Raw genomic sequence first — 20,620 nt, forward strand, 5'->3', positions numbered from 1 at the left:
GTTAGCAATAGGCAACTAGATCATTAAGTTTCTCTTTTATTTCAACAGGATCCAATGGCTGCAAAAGTCTAACTTACATTTTCCCCCTTACTAGTTGTTTTTCACATTCCTTTCATTCTTTTATTTTTTTTAAGGAAGAAATTTCTGCTTCCCAAATACATTTTCCCTGCATTCAAATGAATACACAAATACAAAGAGAGAGAAAGAGGAAAATAGCTTTCCAAGCTTTGCATCTGAAATCCTTCCATTGAAAGAAAGGGAGGAAAGATTGAGAGGAGGAACTTGCTTTTATTTTTGAAAAGCCACATTAGTGAAATTGAAAGACTGTCTTTTCTTCATATATATATATATATATATATATATATATATGTTTGGTTTCTGTATATTATCTACCTTGGTGAGCTTTTATAGATGGCTTTGCTATTGATCAGGTCCCTTTGGGAGTTGGATCATTTGGAGAGTCAAATGTTGGTCAATCCCATTGGTTCAAATATGTCTAATTTAATAATAATAATAATAATAATTATTATTATTATTATTTATTTATTTACCACATTTATATCCCACCCTTCTCACCCCGAAGGAGACACAAATCATATGTACACACAATATAATTATATGGATCTCGACTCAATCTAATGCGGATTCAACGTATCTACTTTTATTATTATTATTATTATTATTATTATTATTATTATTATTATTATCATTAATTGCGACATTTATATCCCACCATTCTCACCCCGAAGGAGACACAAATCATATGTACACACAATATAATTATATGGATCTCGACTCAATCTAATGGGGATTCAACGTATCTACTTTTATTATTATTATTATTATTATTATTATTATTATTATTATTAATTGCGACATTTATATCGCACCCTTCTCACCCCAAGGAGACTCAGTGCGGCTTACAAATCGTATGTACACACAATATAATTACATGGATCTTGACCCAATATAATGCGGATTCAATATATCTACTTTTATTATTATTATTATTATTAATTAATTAATTAATTAATTGCGACATTTATATCCCGCCCTTCTCATCCCGAAGAGGACTCAGTGCAGCTTACAAATCATATGTACACACAATATAATTACATGGATCTTGACTCAATCTAATGCGGATTCAACGTATCTACTATTATTATTATTATTATTATTATTATTATTATTATTATTATTATTATTATTATTATTTTATTAATTAATTAATTAATTAATTGCGACATTTATATCCCGCCCTTCTCACCCCAAGGAGACTCAGTGCGGCTTACAAATCATATGTACACACAATATAATTACATGGATCTTGACCCAATATAATGCAGATTCAACGTATCTACTTTTATTATTTATTATTATTATTATTATTATTAATAATAATTTATTTGCGACATTTATATCCCGCCCTTCTCACCCCGAAGGGGATTCAGTGCGGCTTGCAGATTATAAGTACATACATACAATATATTTTATTATATTATATTATATTATATTATGGATCTCGATTCAATATAATGCGGATTCAAAAAGAAATGTAGACCGGAGAGAGGAAATCCGCGTTAGGAAAGGGCTTTTCGCCCCTCTTTTTTCCTCCAATTCGATTCCTCCAAAGGAAGGGAAACCAAGGCGTCTTTTCCCCCTTTTTCCTTCTCTCTCTTTCTCTCCAAAATCCACAAACTCTGGGTTCAAATCCCAGCTCACCCCGCGAAAGGCATTGAGTGACATTAAATAGGAAAGTCAAATGGAAACTCAGCACCCAACAACACAACCTTTTGCCGTTACAACCCCTCGGTTTTATTTCATTTACAAAAAGGCTTGAAGGAGAAACGCAGAGAAAGGAGAATACAAGCAGGCGACATTATTATTATTATTATTATTATTATTATTATTATTATTATTATTATTATTATACTTTATTTGTTGACTGCCTTATCTCCCAGAAGGGACTCAGGGCGGTCTGCAAATACAGTTGTATTATTATTATTATTATTATTATTATTATTATTATTATTATTATTATTATTATATAATCCCCACTTGCCTAGTTTCCAACAAACCTCACAACCTCTTGAGGATGCCTGCCGCAGATGTGTGCGAAACGACAGGAGAGAATGCTTCAGACAACGCGGGAAAACTCACAGCAACGCAATATAATAATAATAATAATAATAATAATAATAATAATAATAATTTTTATCCCACCCTTCTCACCCGAGAGGGGACTCAGGGCAGATTATTATTATTATTATTATTATTATTATTATTATTATTCTACATAAAGTTTAAAAAAAAGTTGCGGGAAAAGTTGGCATTAACAAGAAAGAAGAGCGAAAAGTGAGACCAGGAGAGGAATGAAAGCATGCTATTATTATTATTATTATTATTATTATTATTACTATACTACTATTACTGTTGATTAAGTATCCCTTATCCAAAATGCTTGGGGACCCGTCGTGATAGCTATGTTAGTGTGGTTATTATTATTATTATTATTATTAAAGTTTTTTATTTAATAAAGTTACTATAAGTTTGTATTTTTGTTTTGATTTGGTTTGGTTTGTTTCTATTGTTTATCATGGCATTGAATTTTGCCATGTTTTGTTGGAAACCACCCTGAGTCCCCAATGAGGAGATAGGGCGGGTTATAAATAAAGTATTATTGTTATTTTTGCTGTTGTTGTCGTCGTTGTTGTTGTTGTTGTTATTATTTAAAGCTGTGGGAGAAGATAATTATGATTATTGATTAAGTGTTTCCTTTTTCAAAACGCTGGTGACCAATGATGGCTGTAGCATTATTATTATTATTATTATTATTATTATTATTATTATTATTTCACATAAAGTCAAAAAATAAGTTGTGGGAGAGAACAACAAGAGGAGAAGAAAGAGCTGAAAGTAAGGCCATATTTGATAAAAAATACTATCAATATTTCGCCTTCCAACACTATTCTTTCTGCTCAGGTCCCATTGATTGGGAAACATTGACTTTCTATTAGAGGGACTTCTAATAACCGGAAAGTATTGGAATTATCATCATCAACAACAACTAAAGTCTCCCCGATTTTCCTGGGAGAAATATATTGTTTTTGGTCTGAATCAATAAATAATAATAATAATAATAATAATTTATTTCTAGACCGCCCTCCCTCCCCAGAGGGACTCAGGATGGCTAACATACAAAATGGCAAATATTCAATGTCACAACTATTTCACTAATATCAAAAGTATAAAAGGACAATAACATACTCATTATAATAAAAATTCCAAATTAGAAAAAAAACAATAAATTTAAACATGACACTCAGTAAATCAAGAGGAATTCTCCTCTGCTCCATTTTACTTAAGTCTCCCTACTTAATAGTAATTTGCTGTCATAGTAAATTCTGCATTTTATCCCTTTTGGGGACATTATTATTATTATTATTATTAGGTATTAATATTATTAAAGCGCTCCGAAAATCCCATTTACTAATCTCCAATTGTCAGTTATTAGGAAATAAGGCTTGTTTTCGCCTGGAAGGAGTCCGTTGTATTTTCACCTAGATATCAAAATAATAAGGCATTTTGTAGTTTTCCAAAATTCGAATTCGTTTCTGAGCAAGGAAACTTCGGACCCTGAAACCAAAACCTCCTCCTTCGATAAATAGAAGTATTTTAGATCTCTCCCTTTCCATTCCGTCTTTGTTGCAAAGTTCGCCAACTTTTTCAAAACTTTTGGAAAACTTTGGTGAAGAGCCTTAACACATAGCCGCAAAGGACAAAAAATAACCGGTTTTTTTTTTCTCTCTCTCTCTCTGTTTTCAAACCTCTTGAATTTTCCGGGCTCCTCTTTTAGGGAATGGGGAGAAAAATAAATAAATCACGGAAGGCATTAAAAATAGAAGCGAAGTAAGGATTTGCCCATGACGCAGGCCCCAGGCAGCATCATTTTGTGGAACTTCTGCCAGGAATCTCGCATCTCCACTTTCTTTTCAGAGAAAATAGAAACATTGTGGACTGTTTTGCAAATGGGTGCATATTTCATAGACTTTGCAACTCAATTCCAAGCAAACTGGAACACAGTCTGGAGAATGAACCTACTTCCAGAAAAAAAAATCCAGATTTTAAGCAGCAAAGACCACTCAATATCAGTATTTCCATCGTCTTATCTGTTCGGCTTTTGGTCATAGGCACATGTTTATAACGTGTGTATCAATTGGTGCGCTGACATATTATTATTATTATTATTATTATTATTATTATTAGTAGTAGTAGTAGTAGTAGTAGTAGTAACTGGAAAGTCTAGATTTGAAGCAGCAAATACCACTCAATATCAATATTTCCATCGTCTTATCTGTTTTTGGTCATATGCACATGTTTATAACGTGTGTATCAATTGGTGCACTGACACATTATTATTATTATTATTATTATTATTATTATTATTATTATTATTAATAGTAGTAGTAGTAGTAGCAGTAGTAACTGGAAAGTCCAGATTTGAAGCAGCAAATACCACTCAATATCAATATTTCCATCGTCTTATCTGTTTTTGGTCATATGCACATGTTTATAACGTGTGTATCAATTGGTGCACTGACACATTATTATTATTATTATTATTATTATTATTATTATTATTAATAGTAGTAGTAGTATCAGTAGTAGTAACTGGAAAGTCCAGATTTGAAGCAGCAAATACAACTCAATATCAATATTTCCATCGTCTTATCTGTTTTTGGTCATATGCACATGTTTATAACGTGTGTATCAATTGGTGTGCTGTCACATTCATAATAATAATAATAATAATAATAATAATAATAACAACTTGAAAGTCCCGATTTGAAGCAGCAAAGACCACCCAATATCAATATTTCCATGGTCTTATCTGTTCGGTTTTTGCGTGTATCAATTGGTGCACTGACACTTTAATAATAATAATAACAACAATAATACAAAATCCAGAATATCTATCTTGTTTGCTGTGTCAGACTATAATAATAATAATAATAAGAAGAAGAAGAAGAAGAAGAAGAAGAAGAAGAAGAAGAAGAAAGTCCAGATTTGAAGGCAGCAAAGACAACTCAATATAAATATTTCCATGGTCTTATATGTTCGGTTTTTGGTCATTACAACTTGTGTATCAATTGGTGCACTGACACATTAGTAGTAATAATAATAATAATAATAATAATAATAATAATAATAATACATCACACAGTCCTGAATGCTTGGGAAGTGTTCGACTTGTGATTTTGTGAAAAAGAAATCCAGCATATAGATCCCCTTTGCTGTGTTTTTATGTCAATAATAGTAGTAGTAGTAATAATAATAATGATGATGTGAGATATATTACTATTACTATATTTATACTCCACATTTCTCTCTTGACTTGTAATGCCTTATGATGGAACAGTTTCCTACCTAAATTATAGAGTCTTCTCCTGACCTCTAGACTCCTTCACTTTTCTGGTTGGTGCCAATGGTGGCCAATGGTCACCCACAGGATGCCAGTCCCAGTATGTGCCCATGTTCCATATTGAAACTGTTCCCACTTTGGATTACTTTCCATTACTTCTACCCTCAAATTATGAGCCTTTTCAGGGCAAGGATTCACACTTTGCTAAGGAGAAGGCCTGGGTCTTGCCCTGGTTGGAGGGCTGGAGGAAAAGTGTGCGAGATGTGGAGTCAAGCTCAGTAGGAACTTGCATCAAGACACACTCTTGATCAAGGAAACAAAAAAAGTCCAGCCAAGAAATATGTGTCTTGGCATCAGGACAACTTGGAGGCAGCTGAAAGATCCATAACAACAACAACAACAACAACAACAACAACAACAACAACAAGGAAGACCAAGGTTGCTTCTTGTGCCTTCAAGTCATGAGTTTCAGGGTTGTTGTATGTCTTTCGGGCTGTGTGCCCATGTTCCGCCCACATCTATGGCAGGCATCCTCAGAGGTTGTGAGGCATGGAGAGACTAGGCAAGGAAGGTAAATATATATCTGTGTGGAGTCCAGGGTGTGACAAGAGTCCTTTGTCATTTGGAAGCCAGAGTTAATGTTGCAGTTAATCACCCTAATTAGCATTGGAAAGGTTTGTCTCTTGCTTGGAGGGCATCCTTTGTTCAGAGTCATTAACCGTCCTTGGGGCTCCTCTGCCCTCAGAGTGTTGCTTTTATTTACTGTTCTGATTTTTGAGTTTTTTAATACTGGCAGCCAGATTTTGTTCATTTTCATGGTTTCTTCCTTTCTGTTGAAGTTGTCCACATGCTTGTGGATTTCAATGGCTTCTCTGTGTCGTCTGACATGATAGTTGTTGGAGTGGTCCAGCATTTATGTGTTCTCAAATAATATCCTGTGTTATATAATTTGAGAACACAGAAATAATATAATTTCTGTGTTCTCAAATAATATAATTCCAACTGACAAAGGACTCTTGTCACACCCTGGACTCTCCACAGATATATATTTACCTTCCTTGCCTAGTTTCTCCATGCCTCACAACCTCTGAGGGTGCCTGCCATAGATGTGGGAGAAACGTCAGGAGAGAATACGTCTGGAACATGGCCACACAGCCCGAAAGACATACAACAACCCTGTTGTATGTCGAAGGCCATGAAAGCCTTCGACAACACATTGAACCATGGGTTTGCTGGGGCTGAGAGTGTGTGACTCGCCCAAAGTTATCCAATAGGTTTCCATGGACAAGTGGATACTCAAACCCTAGTTTTCAAACCACTAGGCCACTCTGGTTGCCCCAAAACCTGATATGGGACAACTGGAACCTCTTTTCAAAGGCAAAGAATTATAGAATTATAGAGTTGGAAGAGACCTCATGGGCCATCCAGTCCAAGAGGCAGGAAAATTGCATTTAACGCACCCCAACAGATGGCCATCCAGCCTCTGTTTAAAAGCCTCTAAAGAAGGAGCCTCCACCACACTCCGCAGCAGGGAGTTCCACTGCTGAACATCCTGAAGAAATCAAGGAGGGTAGTTTGGGGGCAAAAATTATTGTTTTTAATTTGATGTTTTAATTCTGTGTTGTGTTTTTTTTTTTTCGCCTATTGTGTATATTTTATTATTGGTTTTTGTTTTTGTCCTTTGATGTTTTATATTTTATCATTGTTTGTATTTTGATTTCGCTGTAAGCCCTCCGGAGTCCCCTTGGGGGAGATGGAAGCGGGATATAAATAAAATTATTGTTATTATTATTATTTAAAATTATAATAGTTTGGCCAGCTGAGAGCCCAACCCTGGCCTTGTGGGCCTCATCCAGACCCAGGCCTGGGCTTTGTCCTCTCATATTGAAAACATTCGGGTTCATTGACTACAAATGAGAGCAAATCTAGGGACAGAAAAAGAACTGGTTGTATCCATTGGATTGTAAGACTTCTGCTAAGTTAGACTAAGATTTGAGACATTTGTGTGCCTTCCTAGGTCTAAGGAAACCATTCTCAGTCTATCAAATGATACCATATTAAGGTGGTATCATATTCACCTAATAACGTAGCAAGGGATTGGTGTCACTTTCTTTCTTTCATAGACTGAGGAGGGATTGCTTAAATAAGTAAGTAAACATACAATATAACAGAAATAATTCAATATCTAGAATGTATACTTATTTATGCGATTCCTCATAGACCGAGGAGGGATCGCCTAAGTAAGTAAGTAAGTAAATTTACAATATAATATAGAAATAATTCAATATCTAGAATGTACATTTGCTTACTTACTTAGGTGAGGAGGGATTGCCTAAGTAAGTAAGTATACAATATAATATAGAAATAATGCAGTATCTAATTATTGTTAATTATCTACTCACAGATTGTGTTATTGTGTACTCAATTAAGTTTGTAAAGAAGGTGAATCGATACTTTAGAAATAATTCAATATCTAGAATGTATACTTACTTACTTAGACGATCCCAGTAAGTAAGTCTACAATATAATATAGAGATAATTCAATATCTAGAATGTGTACTTACTTACTTAGACGATCCCAGTAAGTAAGTCTACAATATAATATAGAGATAATTCAATATCTAGAATGTATACTTACTTACTTAGACGATCCCAGTAAGTAAGTCTACAATATAATATAGAGATAATTCAATATCTAGAATGTGTACTTACTTACTTACTTAGGCAATTCCAGTAAGTCTACAATATAATATAGAGATAATTCAATGTCTAGAATGTATACTTACTTACTTAGACAATCCCAGTAAGTATACAATATAATATAGAAATAATTCAATATCTAGAATGTATACTTACTTACTTAGACAATCCCAGTAAGTATACAATATAATATAGAAATAATTCAATATCTAGAATGTATACTTACTTACTTAGGCAATTCCAGTAAGTCTACAATATAATATAGAAATAATTCAATGTCTAGAATGTATACTTACTTAGGCAATTCCAGTAAGTCTACAATATAATATAGAAATAATTCAATGTCTAGAATGTATACTTACTTAGGCAATTCCAGTAAGTCTACAATATAATATAGAAATAATTCAATATCTAGAATGTATACTTACTTATATACATTAAGTATATAATGTCTAGAATGTATACTAATTTACAATCCTGTGTAGACCGAGGAGGGATTGCCTAAGTAAGTAAGTATATAATATATTCTATATCTAGAATGCATACATACAACAGATGTTAATTATCTACTCACAGATTGTGTTATTATGTACTCAATAAAAATAGGAAGTTGTCAAAATGTGCAGGATGGGGGGAATTTGACCTGGATGGCAGGTGGAAACTGAGCAAACTAGGGATGTCTATTGTCTAATGATCCAAAGAAACCTTGGGACAGGAGCAAAGCATCTAAGATTTCAACCCAAATGGTTCAGCAGATTCCCCTGGTTGGCCTACTCAAGTCATGTACAAAGTGTGCTCTGTAAGTACAGTGTGGTGTTTGGAGGAGAAGTTGGGGGTCAAGGTGGTCATCACAAGCTTGGCGCATGGGTTGCTAAACCATTTGTGTGATGGGAAGATGTACAAGTAGAAGTCTTCAACACCGAGTCCCATCAGGACAACTTGTGCTTGGCTGACAACTTCTTGCTAACAGTGGAAAACGCCTTGATGAGAAAGGAAATCAGAAGGAAACAGAAAGGAACTTCTGCCAATGGTGGAAAACATTGTCCTTTGTGGATTTCAAGAAGGAGCAAGGATTCAGGACCTGGGAAGGACCTTTGCACCATGGTGGTCATTTCAGAGTTTTGTTGGGATCTCGTCCCAGATCAGTATCTAATGATTGCTAAGTGCAAGGCCTCCCTGAATCCCCCCTGGGGTGAGAAGGACGGGATATAAATGACTGAAATTATTATTATGACACAAAGACAGAGTGTTACACAGCTGAATTTCGTATCACAGAATCACAAGTCACGTTTAGGACTGTGTGATGTACATTATTATTATTATTATTATTATTATTATTATTATTATTATGTATATTATTATGTATATTATTATTATGTATAATATTATTATTACTATTATTATACAAAGACAGAGTGTGACACAGCAAACCAGATCTATATGCTGGATTTCGTATCACAAAATCACAAGTCGAACACTTCCCAAGTGTTTAGGACTGTGTGATGTACATTATTATGTTGTTGTTGTTGTTGTTGTGATTATTCTTATTAGTAGTAGTAGTATGTATATTATTATTATGTATAATATTATTATTATTACTATTATTATACAAAGACACAGCAAACAAGATCTATATGCTGGATTTCGTATCACAAAATCACAAGTCGAATACTTCCCAAGTGTTTTGGATTGTGTGATGTACATTATTATTATGTATATTATTATGTATATTATTATGTATATTATTATGTATATTATTACTACTACTACTATGTTGTTGTTGTTGTTGTTGTGATGATGATGATGATGATTATTATTATGACAGTGGAGAAAGTCTCCAGTGTGAGGAGGATGGAGAATATCCCTTCCCTAAAGATTCCTCTCCCTTCCTGTGGTCTCAGCTATTATTATTACTATTATTATTATTATTTTATTGTATGACACAGCAAACAAGATAGATATGCTGGATTTCGTATCACAGAATCACAAGTCGAACACTTCCCAAGTGTCTAGGACTGTGTGATTTATTATTATTATTATTATTATTATTATTATTATTATTATTATTATTATTATTATTTTATGACACAGCAAAGGAGATCTATATGCTGGATTTCGTATCACAAAATCACAAGTCGAACACTCCCTAAGTGTTTAGGACTGTGTGGTGTATTTTCGGATGATGCACGCAGATCCCAGTAGGGTGGCCTTTATTATTATTATTATTATTATTATTATTATTATTATTATTATTATTAATAGTAGTAGTAGTAGTAGCAGTAGTAACTGGAAAGTCCAGATTTGAAGCAGCAAATACCACTCAATATCAATATTTCCATCGTCTTATCTGTTTTTGGTCATATGCACATGTTTATAACGTGTGTATCAATTGGTGCACTGACACATTATTATTATTATTATTATTATTATTATTATTATTATTAATAGTAGTAGTAGTATCAGTAGTAGTAACTGGAAAGTCCAGATTTGAAGCAGCAAATACAACTCAATATCAATATTTCCATCGTCTTATCTGTTTTTGGTCATATGCACATGTTTATAACGTGTGTATCAATTGGTGTGCTGTCACATTCATAATAATAATAATAATAATAATAATAATAATAACAACTTGAAAGTCCCGATTTGAAGCAGCAAAGACCACCCAATATCAATATTTCCATGGTCTTATCTGTTCGGTTTTTGCGTGTATCAATTGGTGCACTGACACTTTAATAATAATAATAACAACAATAATACAAAATCCAGAATATCTATCTTGTTTGCTGTGTCAGACTATAATAATAATAATAATAAGAAGAAGAAGAAGAAGAAGAAGAAGAAGAAGAAGAAGAAGAAAGTCCAGATTTGAAGGCAGCAAAGACAACTCAATATAAATATTTCCATGGTCTTATATGTTCGGTTTTTGGTCATTACAACTTGTGTATCAATTGGTGCACTGACACATTAGTAGTAATAATAATAATAATAATAATAATAATAATAATAATAATACATCACACAGTCCTGAATGCTTGGGAAGTGTTCGACTTGTGATTTTGTGAAAAAGAAATCCAGCATATAGATCCCCTTTGCTGTGTTTTTATGTCAATAATAGTAGTAGTAGTAATAATAATAATGATGATGTGAGATATATTACTATTACTATATTTATACTCCACATTTCTCTCTTGACTTGTAATGCCTTATGATGGAACAGTTTCCTACCTAAATTATAGAGTCTTCTCCTGACCTCTAGACTCCTTCACTTTTCTGGTTGGTGCCAATGGTGGCCAATGGTCACCCACAGGATGCCAGTCCCAGTATGTGCCCATGTTCCATATTGAAACTGTTCCCACTTTGGATTACTTTCCATTACTTCTACCCTCAAATTATGAGCCTTTTCAGGGCAAGGATTCACACTTTGCTAAGGAGAAGGCCTGGGTCTTGCCCTGGTTGGAGGGCTGGAGGAAAAGTGTGCGAGATGTGGAGTCAAGCTCAGTAGGAACTTGCATCAAGACACACTCTTGATCAAGGAAACAAAAAAGTCCAGCCAAGAAATATGTGTCTTGGCATCAGGACAACTTGGAGGCAGCTGAAAGATCCATAACAACAACAACAACAACAACAACAACAACAACAACAACAAGGAAGACCAAGGTTGCTTCTTGTGCCTTCAAGTCATGAGTTTCAGGGTTGTTGTATGTCTTTCGGGCTGTGTGCCCATGTTCCGCCCACATCTATGGCAGGCATCCTCAGAGGTTGTGAGGCATGGAGAGACTAGGCAAGGAAGGTAAATATATATCTGTGTGGAGTCCAGGGTGTGACAAGAGTCCTTTGTCATTTGGAAGCCAGAGTTAATGTTGCAGTTAATCACCCTAATTAGCATTGGAAAGGTTTGTCTCTTGCTTGGAGGGCATCCTTTGTTCAGAGTCATTAACCGTCCTTGGGGCTCCTCTGCCCTCAGAGTGTTGCTTTTATTTACTGTTCTGATTTTTGAGTTTTTTAATACTGGCAGCCAGATTTTGTTCATTTTCATGGTTTCTTCCTTTCTGTTGAAGTTGTCCACATGCTTGTGGATTTCAATGGCTTCTCTGTGTCGTCTGACATGATAGTTGTTGGAGTGGTCCAGCATTTATGTGTTCTCAAATAATATCCTGTGTTATATAATTTGAGAACACAGAAATAATATAATTTCTGTGTTCTCAAATAATATAATTCCAACTGACAAAGGACTCTTGTCACACCCTGGACTCTCCACAGATATATATTTACCTTCCTTGCCTAGTTTCTCCATGCCTCACAACCTCTGAGGGTGCCTGCCATAGATGTGGGAGAAACGTCAGGAGAGAATACGTCTGGAACATGGCCACACAGCCCGAAAGACATACAACAACCCTGTTGTATGTCGAAGGCCATGAAAGCCTTCGACAACACATTGAACCATGGGTTTGCTGGGGCTGAGAGTGTGTGACTCGCCCAAAGTTATCCAATAGGTTTCCATGGACAAGTGGATACTCAAACCCTAGTTTTCAAACCACTAGGCCACTCTGGTTGCCCCAAAACCTGATATGGGACAACTGGAACCTCTTTTCAAAGGCAAAGAATTATAGAATTATAGAGTTGGAAGAGACCTCATGGGCCATCCAGTCCAAGAGGCAGGAAAATTGCATTTAACGCACCCCAACAGATGGCCATCCAGCCTCTGTTTAAAAGCCTCTAAAGAAGGAGCCTCCACCACACTCCGCAGCAGGGAGTTCCACTGCTGAACATCCTGAAGAAATCAAGGAGGGTAGTTTGGGGGCAAAAATTATTGTTTTTAATTTGATGTTTTAATTCTGTGTTGTGTTTTTTTTTTTTCGCCTATTGTGTATATTTTATTATTGGTTTTTGTTTTTGTCCTTTGATGTTTTATATTTTATCATTGTTTGTATTTTGATTTCGCTGTAAGCCCTCCGGAGTCCCCTTGGGGGAGATGGAAGCGGGATATAAATAAAATTATTGTTATTATTATTATTTAAAATTATAATAGTTTGGCCAGCTGAGAGCCCAACCCTGGCCTTGTGGGCCTCATCCAGACCCAGGCCTGGGCTTTGTCCTCTCATATTGAAAACATTCGGGTTCATTGACTACAAATGAGAGCAAATCTAGGGACAGAAAAAGAACTGGTTGTATCCATTGGATTGTAAGACTTCTGCTAAGTTAGACTAAGATTTGAGACATTTGTGTGCCTTCCTAGGTCTAAGGAAACCATTCTCAGTCTATCAAATGATACCATATTAAGGTGGTATCATATTCACCTAATAACGTAGCAAGGGATTGGTGTCACTTTCTTTCTTTCATAGACTGAGGAGGGATTGCTTAAATAAGTAAGTAAACATACAATATAACAGAAATAATTCAATATCTAGAATGTATACTTATTTATGCGATTCCTCATAGACCGAGGAGGGATCGCCTAAGTAAGTAAGTAAGTAAATTTACAATATAATATAGAAATAATTCAATATCTAGAATGTACATTTGCTTACTTACTTAGGTGAGGAGGGATTGCCTAAGTAAGTAAGTATACAATATAATATAGAAATAATGCAGTATCTAATTATTGTTAATTATCTACTCACAGATTGTGTTATTGTGTACTCAATTAAGTTTGTAAAGAAGGTGAATCGATACTTTAGAAATAATTCAATATCTAGAATGTATACTTACTTACTTAGACGATCCCAGTAAGTAAGTCTACAATATAATATAGAGATAATTCAATATCTAGAATGTGTACTTACTTACTTAGACGATCCCAGTAAGTAAGTCTACAATATAATATAGAGATAATTCAATATCTAGAATGTATACTTACTTACTTAGACGATCCCAGTAAGTAAGTCTACAATATAATATAGAGATAATTCAATATCTAGAATGTGTACTTACTTACTTACTTAGGCAATTCCAGTAAGTCTACAATATAATATAGAGATAATTCAATGTCTAGAATGTATACTTACTTACTTAGACAATCCCAGTAAGTATACAATATAATATAGAAATAATTCAATATCTAGAATGTATACTTACTTACTTAGACAATCCCAGTAAGTATACAATATAATATAGAAATAATTCAATATCTAGAATGTATACTTACTTACTTAGGCAATTCCAGTAAGTCTACAATATAATATAGAAATAATTCAATGTCTAGAATGTATACTTACTTAGGCAATTCCAGTAAGTCTACAATATAATATAGAAATAATTCAATGTCTAGAATGTATACTTACTTAGGCAATTCCAGTAAGTCTACAATATAATATAGAAATAATTCAATATCTAGAATGTATACTTACTTATATACATTAAGTATATAATGTCTAGAATGTATACTAATTTACAATCCTGTGTAGACCGAGGAGGGATTGCCTAAGTAAGTAAGTATATAATATATTCTATATCTAGAATGCATACATACAACAGATGTTAATTATCTACTCACAGATTGTGTTATTATGTACTCAATAAAAATAGGAAGTTGTCAAAATGTGCAGGATGGGGGGAATTTGACCTGGATGGCAGGTGGAAACTGAGCAAACTAGGGATGTCTATTGTCTAATGATCCAAAGAAACCTTGGGACAGGAGCAAAGCATCTAAGATTTCAACCCAAATGGTTCAGCAGATTCCCCTGGTTGGCCTACTCAAGTCATGTACAAAGTGTGCTCTGTAAGTACAGTGTGGTGTTTGGAGGAGAAGTTGGGGGTCAAGGTGGTCATCACAAGCTTGGCGCATGGGTTGCTAAACCATTTGTGTGATGGGAAGATGTACAAGTAGAAGTCTTCAACACCGAGTCCCATCAGGACAACTTGTGCTTGGCTGACAACTTCTTGCTAACAGTGGAAAACGCCTTGATGAGAAAGGAAATCAGAAGGAAACAGAAAGGAACTTCTGCCAATGGTGGAAAACATTGTCCTTTGTGGATTTCAAGAAGGAGCAAGGATTCAGGACCTGGGAAGGACCTTTGCACCATGGTGGTCATTTCAGAGTTTTGTTGGGATCTCGTCCCAGATCAGTATCTAATGATTGCTAAGTGCAAGGCCTCCCTGAATCCCCCCTGGGGTGAGAAGGACGGGATATAAATGACTGAAATTATTATTATGACACAAAGACAGAGTGTTACACAGCTGAATTTCGTATCACAGAATCACAAGTCACGTTTAGGACTGTGTGATGTACATTATTATTATTATTATTATTATTATTATTATTATTATTATGTATATTATTATGTATATTATTATTATGTATAATATTATTATTACTATTATTATACAAAGACAGAGTGTGACACAGCAAACCAGATCTATATGCTGGATTTCGTATCACAAAATCACAAGTCGAACACTTCCCAAGTGTTTAGGACTGTGTGATGTACATTATTATGTTGTTGTTGTTGTTGTTGTGATTATTCTTATTAGTAGTAGTAGTATGTATATTATTATTATGTATAATATTATTATTATTACTATTATTATACAAAGACACAGCAAACAAGATCTATATGCTGGATTTCGTATCACAAAATCACAAGTCGAATACTTCCCAAGTGTTTTGGATTGTGTGATGTACATTATTATTATGTATATTATTATGTATATTATTATGTATATTATTATGTATATTATTACTACTACTACTATGTTGTTGTTGTTGTTGTTGTGATGATGATGATGATGATTATTATTATGACAGTGGAGAAAGTCTCCAGTGTGAGGAGGATGGAGAATATCCCTTCCCTAAAGATTCCTCTCCCTTCCTGTGGTCTCAGCTATTATTATTACTATTATTATTATTATTTTATTGTATGACACAGCAAACAAGATAGATATGCTGGATTTCGTATCACAGAATCACAAGTCGAACACTTCCCAAGTGTCTAGGACTGTGTGATTTATTATTATTATTATTATTATTATTATTATTATTATTATTATTATTATTATTATTATTTTATGACACAGCAAAGGAGATCTATATGCTGGATTTCGTATCACAAAATCACAAGTCGAACACTCCCTAAGTGTTTAGGACTGTGTGGTGTATTTTCGGATGATGCACGCAGATCCCAGTAGGGTGGCCTTTATTATTATTATTATTATTATTATTATTATTATTATTATTATTATTATTATTATTATTATTATTATGGCAGTGGGGAAAGGCTCCAGTGTGCGGAGGCTGGGGCAGTGCGCGCAACCCGGGGAGTGCCGTCCCCCCACGCAACCCTCCCCCCCCCAGGCTTACCTTGTATCTCTGCGGCGGGGTTGTGGCTGTTGTGGTGGAGGTAGGTCTGGTCCAGGGGGTGGGCGGGGAGGCCGGTGGCCAAGGGGTTCCCCGCCCCCGCCCCTCCCCCTCCCCCTCCCCCGGCGCTGCAGGGCGAGAGCGAGGGCTGCTTGAGGTAGGGGGAGGGGGCGGGGCTGCCGTTGAGCCCGGTCCCGGCGGAGGGTCCCCAGGCCGAGGGGGGCACGGAGGCGTAGACCGAGTGGGGGGGCTCCAGGGTGCCGCCCCCGTTGGCGCTCCCGTTGGCGGCGAGGGCGCCGTTGTGGTGGTGGTGGTGGTGGGCGGCGTAGTCCTCCGCGGGGCCGCCCCCTCCCGCCCCGGCGCCCCCTCCGGCCATGTAGGGGTGGTGGGGGCTGCCGGCCAGGCCCATGCCGTCCACGCCCATCATGCCGTCGAGGCCGGCCAGGGCGTTGGGCGCGCAGGGCGGGCCCTGGAAGGCGTAGGCGTCGGGCAGGTGGTTGAAGTTGAGGTTCATCATGCCGTAGACGGGCTTCAGGGCCTGGCACTTCCTGCGGAAGCCCCGCGGGCGGCGTCGGAAGGAGCCCTCCTCGAACATGAACTCGGAGGCCGGGTCGATGGTCCAGTAGTGGCCCTTGCCCGGGCGGCCCAGCCCCTTGGGCAGCTTGATGAAGCACTCGTTGAGCGACAGGTTGTGCCGGACGGAGTTCTTCCAGCCCTGGTAGGCGCCGCGGAAGAAGGGGAAGCGCGCCTGCAGGAACTGGTAGATCTCGCTCAGGGTCAGCCGCTTGGCCGGAGAGCTCTGGATGGCCATCACGATCAGCGCGATGTACGAGTAGGGAGGCTTCTCCGGGCGGCGCACCCCCGCCGAGCTCTTCTTGCCCTTCGCCGGCGCCGAGGGCGGGTTGGGGGGCGCCGAGGGGGGCGCCGCGTCCATGGGGGGCTTCTCCGACATCGGGAGAGGAGGAGGAGGAGGAGGAGGAGAAGAAGAAGAAGAAGAAGAAGAAGAAGAAGAAGAAGAAGAAGAAGACGCCGACCCGGGAGGACCCGCGGTCATCGACGCCCGGCCTGACCCTCCACCATCCAAGTTGGGTTGCGGCTGGAAGTCGCCTCTCCAAAAATATATAGAGTTCCCCAAGTCCCTTCCTCTGAGTCTTTCCTACACCATCCAAGTTGGGTTGGGATGAAAAGTCCAGATAAGGCTAAGGCTGCCTCTCCAAAAAATGCACAATTCGCTTCCCAAAGTCTCTCTCTTCCTCTCCTTACACTCTCCAAATTGAGGTGGGATTGGAAGTCAAGATAAGGGTAGAGTTGCGTCTCCAAAAATAGAGTTCCCCAAGTCTCTTTCTCTTGGTCTTTCTTCCTCTCAGTCTTTCCTACACCATCCAAGTTGTGTTGGGATGAAAAGTCCAGATAAGGCTAGGGTTGCCTCTCCAAAAATATATATAGTCTCACAAGTCTCTTCCTCTTCCTACACCATCCAAGTTGGGTTGGGATTGGAAGTCTAGGTAAGGGTAGGGTCGCCTCTCCAAAAATATATATAGTTCCCCAAGTCTCTTTCTCTTAAGTCTTTCTTCCTCTTAGTCTTTCCTACACCATCCAAGTTGTGTTGGGAATTGAAGTCCAGATAAGGCTAGGGTTGCCTCTCCAAAAATGCACAATTCGCTTCCCAAAGTCTCTCTCTTCCTCTCGTTATACTTTCCAAATTAAGGTGAGGTTGGAAGCCAGGGTAAGAGTAAGATTGCCTCTCCAAAAAAATGCACAATTGGCTTCCCTAGGTCTCCCTCTTCCTCCTCCTACACCATCCAAGTTGTGTTGCCTCTCCAAAAATAAATATATTTCCCCAAGTCTCTTCCTACACCATCCAAGTTGTGTTGGGATGGGAAGTCCAGATAAGGGTAGGGTCGCCTCCAAAAAAATACACAGTTCGCTTCCCAAAGTCTCTCTCTTCCTCTGGTTACACTCTCCAAATTAAGTTGAGGTTGGAAGCCAGGATAAGAGTAGGGTTGCCTCTCCAAAAAAAAAAAAAGAACAATTCGCTTCCCAAAATCTCCCTCTTCCTCTCGTTACACTCTCCAAATTGAGTTGGGATTAGAAGTCCAGATAAGGGTACGGTCGCCTCTCCAAATATATATATAGTTCCCCAAGTCTCTTCCTCTTAGTCTTTCCTACACCATCCAAGCTGTGTTGGGATTGGAAGTCGAGAAAAGGGTACGGTCGCCTCTCCAAAAATATATCTATATCCCCAAGTCTCTTCCTCCACTACTCAAGTTGGGTTGGGAAGTCCAGATAAGGGTAGGGTCACCTCTCAAAAAAAATACACACTTCGCTTCGCCAACTCTTCCTCTCCTTACACTCCCCAAAAATGCTTCTTTTTCTCCCTCCACTAGTCACGTTGGGTTGGGATTGGAAGCCAGGGTAAGGGCACACTTGCCTCTCCAAAAAAAATACACACTTCGCTTCGCCAAGTCTCTCTCTTCCTCTTCTTCCACGACTCAAGTTGAGTTGGGATTGGAAGTCAAGATAAGGGTAAAATTGCCTCTCCAAAAAAAAAAAATACACACTTGTCTTCTCTAGATTTCTCTTTTCCTCCACTACTCGTGTTGGGTTGGGATTGGAAGCTAAGATAAGGGCACACTTTCCTCTCCAAAAAAATACACACTTTTCCTCCCTTTCTCTTCTTACTCTTTCCAAGTTGGGTTGGGATTGGAAGCCAAGATAAGGGTAGACTTTCCTCTCCAAAAAAAAATACACACTTTTCTTCCCTGTCTTTCTCTCCCTCTTCTTACTCTCTCCAAGTTGTGTTGGGTTCGTAAGCCAAGATAAGGGTAGACTTTCCTCTCCAAAAACTACTCACTTGGCTTGGCTCAGTCTTTCTCTTCCTCCGCCCTCTCCTCTCTTTCTCTTCCTCTTCTGACTCTCTCACAAAGTTGGGTCGGGGTTGGAAGCCAAGGCAAGAAGGGCACAATTGGCTCTCCAAAAAATACTCGCTTGCTCCCTAAGTCTCTCTCTTCCGACACCATTCAAGTTGTGTTGGGCGCTGGAAGCCGGGATAAAGGCTCTCCCTTCCTAAAATATATACAATTCTCCTTCGGTCTTTCTCTTCCTCCACTCCCCAAATTGAGTTGGGCTTGGAAGCCTCTCCAAAACGTACACCCTCCGCCTTGCTTTCTAGGCTGGGCTTGGAGGGGGGGGGGGGTGATCAAGGGAGGGTTGGAGAAAGGGACGAGAAAGGGACACTCACCTCCCCAACCCTTCCTCTTCCTTCTCTCTTCTCTCCTTTCGTCGCCAAAACGAAAACAAAACAGTTCCGCTCGCAATGGGAAAGGCCCGAAATTCCTCCGGATCGGCGGGGCGTTCGGGGAGGAGGAGAACCAAAGGAGGCGAAGCAAAAACAGTCCAAGGAAGGTCCCGCTTACTGGGGAGTCCGGGGTCTGTATTCCCGCAGGAGAAGAAGGCAATCAGAGAGGAAGAAGGAAGGATCTTCCCAAGAAAGGATCCCAACCTTTGGAGAGGCAGAAGCGGAGAGTCCTGGCTGCCCACCCGCCCGCCTGGCTCTGCCTCCTCTTCCTCTTCTTGCTTTGTCTCCTCCTCCTCCTCCTCCTCGTGGACCCCTCCCCCGTTTCTCAGGCTTCCGAGGGAGGGGGGGCAGCCTTGGCCCAGCCTTGGCTTCCTTCTCCCGTCTTCTGGCCGAGCCTCAGCCTTCTGCGCCTGGCATTGGTCTCTCCAGCCTCCTCGGGGGCCAGGGAAGGAGACCAAGGGGAGGAAGAGGAGGAGGAGGAGGAAGAAGCCACGCCCCTTCTCCCCCCTTTCTTTCCCTCCCCCTCCTCCATCCAAGGATCAACACGCCTCTGCTCCCAGCAAGGCCACAGGCCAACTCGCCACGCAACAAGCAATCGCTTGGGGTTGTTGTGTGTCTTTCGGGCTGTGTGGCCATGTTCCAGAAGTATTCTCTCCTGACGTTTCGCCCACATCTATGGTAGGCATTCTCAGAGGTTGTGAGGCATGGATGAACAAGGCAAGGAAAGGAATATATATCTGTGGAGAGTCCAGGGTATGACAAGAGTCCTTTGTCAGTTGGAAACCAGCATTAATGTTTCAGTTAATCACCCTAATTAGCATTGGAAAGGTTTGTCTTTTGCCTTTAAGGGCATCCTTTGTTCAGTCATTAGCCGTCCTTGGGGCTCCTCTGCCCTCAGAGTGTT

The 20,620-nt window shown here is 38.5% G+C and overlaps 1 protein-coding gene across 1 annotated transcript in view; it reads right to left on the reverse strand.

The window, feature by feature from the left end:
* The window catches only part of foxf1 (forkhead box F1), a 26,376-nt gene extending 6,253 nt beyond the window's left edge, over positions 1–20,123 (reverse strand). Inside the window, exon 1 of the mRNA XM_062961714.1 lies at positions 16,422–20,123. Within this exon, the coding sequence (XP_062817784.1) occupies positions 16,422–17,472 (1,051 nt within the window). The 5' untranslated portion in view covers positions 17,473–20,123. The remainder of the gene's footprint in view (positions 1–16,421) is intronic.
* Positions 20,124–20,620: the final 497 nt, after the last annotated feature.

Source organism: Anolis carolinensis, unplaced genomic scaffold (assembly GCF_035594765.1).
Source record: "Anolis carolinensis isolate JA03-04 unplaced genomic scaffold, rAnoCar3.1.pri scaffold_9, whole genome shotgun sequence".
Lineage (NCBI taxonomy): Eukaryota > Metazoa > Chordata > Lepidosauria > Squamata > Dactyloidae > Anolis > Anolis carolinensis.